The 6,957-nt window shown below is 51.5% G+C and overlaps 1 protein-coding gene across 2 annotated transcripts; it reads left to right on the top strand.

Annotated features, from left to right (window-relative positions):
* Positions 1-83: 83 nt before the first annotated feature.
* On the top strand, positions 84-6,560 carry ETV7 (ETS variant transcription factor 7). 2 transcript variants are annotated; one of them, XM_075722268.1, is made up of 8 exons: positions 84-103; positions 2,099-2,216; positions 2,504-2,668; positions 2,951-3,058; positions 3,987-4,169; positions 4,478-4,620; positions 4,974-5,074; positions 5,730-6,560. In XM_075722268.1, exons 1-8 carry the CDS (start codon positions 98-100, stop codon positions 5,839-5,841), a joined length of 936 nt encoding a protein of 311 aa, XP_075578383.1. In that variant the 5' UTR covers positions 84-97; the 3' UTR covers positions 5,842-6,560. The 2 variants fall into 2 exon arrangements, with proteins under 2 accessions (XP_075578383.1, XP_075578384.1); XM_075722269.1 differs by lacking the exon at positions 3,987-4,169.
* The last annotated feature ends 397 nt before the right edge of the window (positions 6,561-6,957 follow it).

The raw sequence follows: 6,957 nt of genomic DNA, 5'->3' as shown, positions 1-6,957 counted from the left end.
GCGCCCGGCACCGGGACAGCGCCGAGCTCCGGGTCGCAGCGGGGTGGGGGCAGCGCCGAGCACCGCTGCGGGGAGCGGCCACCCACCGCCACCGGCGATGCAGGTAAGAGCCGCCCACCCCCCGCCCCCCGGTCCTCCCCTCCCAATTAGGGGCTGGAAGTTGATGCCCGGGGGGGCGACAGCCCCACCCCATCCGCTCCTAAACGGCCTCACGGGGTCCGGAGCAGCCGGGGGGCTCCGTCCCCCCCATTTGGGACTGAGCCGAAAGCTGCTCTCGCACACCTGGGGTTTTGTTTTCACCCCCTTTTTCTCGCTTTCCCACTCGAACCCCTCCAAGGACAATATTTCCTCTTGAAGCAAGGAAATGCCAGCTCAGATTTGTGTGAAAGCAGCTAAGCAGGAAAAAAAAAAAGGCAAGAACATAAAATCAGTACAAAGTAATAAAAATTACAAATGCATCTCTCATGCCCTAGAAATCTTTAGGAGCAAGAAAAATATCACACATTTGGTCTGTTTTTACTGTAAGTATCATCGTAAGAGAGTCACACCGATGGGAGAAAACTAAAATAACTTTTTAGAGGAGTTCTAGAAAAAAAATACACCGCTAACTTCTTTCACTTTTATTTTTCCCATCGTTTATTGCTTAGAATGAATCTGAAACAGAGTTTGCATTGCTATCAAGCCTGTTCACTGTTTATACTGGAGTTTTTCGGGTTTCCTCATAAGATATCATGCAGCTGCTTGCTTTGCTAAAATCAACAACCCTGAGACAGCCAGCAACGATTCCACCACTACCAGACAAATTGCTAATACTCATCCTTCTGGTGAGGAAAACCCCTCACCCATCACCCATCACCAAACTGCTGCCTTTCTCCTGCTGTAACTCCCCTGTAATCTTCCTGGGGAAGCATTTTCCCCAGGAGGGATGGAGCGCTTTGCTCCTGTCTCCCAGTATTGGGGTGCTGCCAGCATTTAAGATGCGTCCAACCATCTGCTCTGTCAGCGCACACTGTGATTTTTTTCTTCACCCCTGATTTTCAGGGGGGCTCAGCTCCTCTACCGCCACACACAGCTGAGGAGCACTGGCTGCTCTAACCACCTCCAAAAATCTGCCTGAGGGCGCATTGAATTACCCAGAGTTGGCAACCACTTCGGAAAATACAGTTTGTAGGCAAAATTGTTAATTTTCCAGAGAATGAAGCTCAGAAATTGCTGGGATTCACGTTAATAGTTTTTTAAGGGGAAACATTATCTGCTTGGCTGCCAGTAATATTTCAAGATCTAGATGGGGCTGAAAGCAGGAGCTGAGCTCCCTTCTGGCTCACGCGCTCCGGATGGGAGCCTGGAGGCAGAGCGGGGACGGTGCTGATCCCCCAGCCCAGCGGAGGTGCTGGGGCTGCCTCTCCTCCCAGCACTGACCATCCCACCCATTCGGTGAGGCTGGAGGGGGTCCTTAATGAGCAACTGAGAGCAGGGAGTAATTCTTGAGAGGCTGGGACTTAATGGGAGGAGAGCAAGATGAGAGGATGTCTCTAAACAGTGGGACGGCTATTTCCACGTACACCCAAATGATCACTGGGGAAGACGTTAGAGATCTCTTCATACAGTGTTTTTAAGACAAAATCTAAGCATTATTGCCATCTGTATTTTCACAACTCTAAAGAATTGAAGTACTGTCCTAAAACCCTGGGCATCCAATGAGCACCTGAGGATCCCGCAGGAAGCAGGAGCCAGCACGGGCACAGCAGGCTCTGCCGGTCTTGGCTCCATCTCCTACTTCCCTGCAGCCATGGGGCAGTGGGGATGGATAACCCACATCCAGAGCCTAGATGAGGGCAGGCACCTCTGCTAAAGAAAAGAGCTGGAGATCTCTGGCTACTAACACTGTCTTGGGCAACCAGAGATTCATCCTGGGGCTGGTAAAGGACCGAGGATCCAGTGTGGAAGAGCTGCAGACAACACATCATGCTGCTAGCTATGAGAAACCAGTTAGAAAATATTTGAGCAGTGTTTACTGCAGTGGAGGCATCTCTAAAGCAAAGGCAGTACCAAAGCTGGGAATTTTCCCCCACTGATGTGTTTGATCTCTTTTCCCCAGGGTAAAGTGGCAGTCAGCTCTTCCAGCCCCATTGCCACAGCTTCGTTACCACCCCCATCCCAGGCCAGACACAGACCCATCAGTGAGGGGGAGATCTTCAAGCTTCCAGGCAGCCTGAGTGAGTAGATGTTGAGCAAGTCAACACTGCTTAAAAAAGGAGTTCCCACAGGGTGGGACATGGTGGGTACAGCCATGGTGTCCCACCCAGGGACCATTCCCTGCTGTCAAGGGGGACAAGATGGACCAGTCATCAGGGTTTATTTTCTCTCTTTGGGCCATTTTTGGCCTGTGAGTGTTTAATATAGAGGGAAAGTCCGGTGATGGAAAAGACTAGTACCCCACCCTGCCCCTCAGCAGTTTTGAAGATGGAGACTGAGTTGTTTCAGAGGCTGCCCCTGGTTTCAGGAATCCAGCCCTCACTGTGGAGCAAGGATGACGTGATCCACTGGCTAAGATGGGCTGAGAAAGAGTATTCCCTTCGGCAAACCGACGAAAGCAAGTTTGAAATGAACGGCAAAGCCCTGTGCATCCTCACCAAGGATGACTTCAGATACCGAGCTCCGAGCTCAGGTTAGACCAAGCGCAAGGGTGTTTCTGAGGACCATCCAAGTACAGCACACACTGTGGTCTGCTGAGAGGGGCTGGATGGGTCCCAGCAGACCAGGCTTTAGCTCTGGCCAGTTGGGTGCTGGAGACAAGGATAACCCTCTTCTTTCCTTTAGTCCATCTGGACTGCAAACGCTTTGGGATGGGGAATAGCCTCTTACTCTGTAGCACAGAAATCTAAGCAACAACATCAACTGAGGGAGACTATAATACAAAGTCATCTGAGCAGACTTTCCTCCCCTGCAGGTGATGTGTTATACGAAATACTTCGGTACATTAAAACCCAAAGAAGAGCTCTGGTGTGCAGCCCTTTGCTGAACTCAACCTTCAGGGAAGCCAGGAGCACTGAGGAAGGTATGGTGGAGAATGGCAACTGTCCATCAAGCAGAGCCTGCCCTCAGCTACACTGGGTTGCACACATCTGGGGTTTGAAGCTCAGCCAGCTGAACCCATCCCACACTACCGAGCAAGGCAAGCAGGATAGTCCTGGAGATGGCAGCCAGGTCCAGCAAAGTCTAGGTCATCAAGGAAGCTTGTAGCAATGAAGCAGGTCTGGTCAGAATCAGAGCTAGACAGCACCAGGTGGGTCCATAGTGACCAGGCAAGGCTGTGGCTACACTACTAGGAAGTCTATCTGCAGATTGAGAGCTGGATCAGGGATGGTTAATAGCCAGGCAGAGGCACAGCCATAGCTGGAGACTAGTCCTCCTGCAGCATAGCTGGGAAAGGACTGAGAAACCAGGGCCGAGCTTAAACAGAGCTTCTGGGCCAATGGGTGGAGTGGGGAGAGGCCCCAGGTGAGGCTGGTCAGGGCCAGTGAGGCTCATTAATGCCCTCGAGGGGCCTAGGTAGGAGTTAGGCTGTGGGTAGGTTGGTGTCAGTGGCTGGCTTTGCACTGAGGTGGATCTGGGAGTGCTCTCCTGAGCTCTTCTGCTGGCTCAGGTGCAGGGTGAAGAACATCTTAAGCCTCTACAGCAGTTCACAAGGGAGTGCCTGTACTCTGGTGTATTCTCCTATTCCACTTCTTTTGTATCTGACCCTCACCCTACTTCACATCTCCTCTCACCCCCCTGGACCTTCTGCTGCTCCTGCCTTAAGAAAATCCCAGGCTCTCCTCAGCCCCTGCCTCCTCTGTACTGGGCTGATAGCCAACCTGGGCTGTCCCTCCCTACCTGTTTCAGGGCTCTGGAAGATCTCCTGGGACCTGTGATAATGTACCATAGGGTTGTTTGGGGTTTTTTTTGTGTGGTGTGGTTTGTTTTTGTTTTGTTTTGTTTTGTAGGGACAGACTGTAGTGCTGAGGCTGCCCCAGCTGCTGTTTCCTCCTGCCTGGGTTGTGCAGAGCAGCCTGTGTCCTGCAGCCACGCAGAGCCGCTGAACCTCTCCCACCACAGCTTGGAGAGCAGCTGCAGGGCAGATGCTGTCTGCTCTTTTCCTACAACCCCAGTGGATGGGAAAATTGCAGGTAAATGTGCATTTATAGCCTGGTTCCTTGGGGAAATGAGATTGTGCTTTGTCCTGTCTGCCCATCTGTCTCCCTTCCGTTTACTCCATGCATCAGTGTGTGCTTCATCAACTCAGTTTCCCCACGTGAAAAACTGTAGTTCCTGCTAGTGTTTGGAGATCTAGCGATAAAAGTGCTGTGCAGGAGCTCTGGGCTCTTATATTTATTATTATTGCTAACATGTGCGATCCTGTCACTGATTGACCCTCACTGGAGCATGGGTCCCTTATCAGGAGCTCTGTGACTATTTATTCTCCACCAACGCTCAGACTGCAGGTTGCTGTGGGATTATGTGTACCACCTCCTCTCCGACAGCCGCTACAAGCCTTACATCAAGTGGGAAGACAAGGAAGCCAAGGTCTTCCGGGTCGTTAACCCAAATGGACTTGCCCAGCTCTGGGGGAACCACAAGGTAAATGCGGTTGAGAACAAATTTGTCATTCCTGGGCTTCTGCATGTTGCCTTCATGACCTGTTCCCTAGAGCTGATGTGCAGGGACTGGGAAGGGTGAGGCAGAGTGGGCGCGGAGCTACTGAGAGATGCCAGCCTCCTGGTGATTAATGAGGGAGGCTTTCTCATCCCCTGGAAAGCAAACCATGATGGCTGTGGACCCAGAAGCAAGTATGGGTTAGAGACCCGCACTGCAGCCTGCAATGCCCAAGAACCACCTCGAATGTCCCGCACATGGTCCTGCTGCAGACAGACCCAAACCAGGTGTTGGTGCTTGCTTTTGCTCAAACCCTCCCAATTCTTTTCTCTTTCCAGAACCGGATGAACATGACATACGAGAAGATGTCACGAGCGCTCAGACATTACTACAAACTCAACATCATCAAAAAGGAGCCAGGGCAGAAGCTGTTGTTCAGGTGAGATGAAGCAGATCAGAGAAATGGGCTGCCTGGGACAGTGCAGATGGGGCATGGGAAGGTGGTGGGCTCCAGATGTTGGCAGCTGCTTCATCCAGCAAGATCCTCCCCTGCAAATACAACAATGGGCTTGTGTCCAGGCTCTGTCCTGTGCAAGCTGGGAGCTGGGCTGCCTGGGCTCCGGGTCCCATCTGATGCACTTTTCAGGGCTGCAGGCCAGCAACCAGCCCCGGGGCCAGCATCTACCTCCTGCATGGAGCCTAGCTGGTGCTGGAGGAAATGCCCCCGCGCCCACGGCAGCTGGACAGGTCTCTCTGTTCACCAGTGACATAAGGTCTGAAGTCCATCTCTGGACAGAGGAAGGGGTTGAAATAAGTCAGAAGCCTCCTGTTTCCAGTGCTGGCTGCTTCCCTGGGACTAGTTTGGACTTAAAATGCCGGCTCCGGGCTGATGAGTGCTGAGCTTTGTCTCCGCAGGCTCAGTGCAGCCTGGGTGCAAAGCAAGAACTGGGATCCTCAGCAAGGCCCAGGGATGGCAGATACCTTCTGGTGAGCTCCAGAGCTCAGCTGAGGAGGGCAAGGGCTCCAGCATTTACAGCCTGGTTTGGGGCTGGGTTTGGACATGCACTTAAAGCCATGGAAAAAATGTATTGCAGGTTTTTGAAGACTCCTGGGGAGATCATCCATGAGAAATCCAGCAAACTGGAGCAGCTGGAGAATGAGGACCATGAGGATTTGAAAGAAGACCCACTGGAGGCTTCACCGTAGGAAATCTTTGGAGGTGGCACTTGCAGTGCATTGCAGACAGACTTGTGCTCCGCTGGGAAGTGCTGGTGTCTCTTGCACTTCCTGGACGGAAGGCCACAGAGCTGGTCCTGGATTTCAAAACCTGCCCTGAGCCAAAGCTGTGACGTCTCTGGGGCTTCATTAGCAAAACACACCCAGAAACTGTCCCCCAGCCCCAAAAGCACAGGTGAATGTGTGGGCTGGTCGTCTTCTCGCTTCCTCTTCTGTCTGCTGGGAAGGAATGTGATATTTTTGCTCTGTAAATTTTGATGCTTATCTTTAAGGGTTTAAACTGGCTGGTATGAACTGCTCCGTTCTTACAGCAAGACGTGCTGAGCAGAGAGCACCAGAGCACGTGCTTCTGGTCAAACATCTACCAAAGTGCTTTTGTAGAGAGCAGCGGCCCTAAGTGTGAACACGCTGCTCTGAATCTGAGCCATTTCCCCAACTGGAGAATGGACTCATATTGCAGATATGCTGTACGTGTAATCTCACTGTCTCCTGTGGGGTTCCTCCTGTGATTATTGGTGGGAGTGTGCTGAAATATCTGCCTGGATCAGGCCTGGCTGGAGCTCCAGGCTGCACAGATGCCCTAAGCTGGGTATCATTTTAACTCCTTTCCCTCCATGTAATGCTTTTTGTAATGAGCTGACTAGTGTGAAAAGAAACAAAGCCAGCAGTGAATACAACCACACTCGTTGTCAGACATGGTTATTTGCTTTGAGTCCGAAGCAGGAATACCTGCAACCCCAGGCACTGTTAGTGACCTGGAAAGAACAATGTGTGTGTTTTGGTTTGTGTTTTGGGTTTTTTTTTTTTTTTAAATCCAAAAATATCCACTAATATTTTCAGATTGCTTTTCATGGAGGAAATAAAATCCTGTGACTGTGTAAGGCTGAAAATCCCACTTCTTGCTGGTTGAAGGTCTGAAACTGGGAAATCCAAGCCTTCCTCATTTAAAACCAGCTCCTGTGGGCACCCAGATCCTGTCCCCAAGCTTGGCAGCCCCTAAACCAGAGTGCAAACAGAGTCCAAGCTGCTCAGCAGCTGATGGGTGAATGTGGTGCAAACACATGGTGTTTTGTGGCTACGTGGACA

Source organism: Pelecanus crispus, chromosome 17 (assembly GCF_030463565.1).
Source record: "Pelecanus crispus isolate bPelCri1 chromosome 17, bPelCri1.pri, whole genome shotgun sequence".
Taxonomy (NCBI): Eukaryota; Metazoa; Chordata; class Aves; order Pelecaniformes; family Pelecanidae; genus Pelecanus; species Pelecanus crispus.
This window is presented reverse-complemented; position numbering and strand designations above follow the sequence as displayed.

Excerpts from the sequence above, each read along its gene's own strand:
- ETV7 (XM_075722268.1), top strand. Across the intron at positions 2,669-2,950 it reads ATACCGAGCTCCGAGCTCAG|GTGATGTGTTATACGAAATA; the intron begins GTTAGACCAAGC and ends CCTCCCCTGCAG. Across the intron at positions 5,075-5,729 it reads GGGCAGAAGCTGTTGTTCAG|GTTTTTGAAGACTCCTGGGG; the intron begins GTGAGATGAAGC and ends AATGTATTGCAG.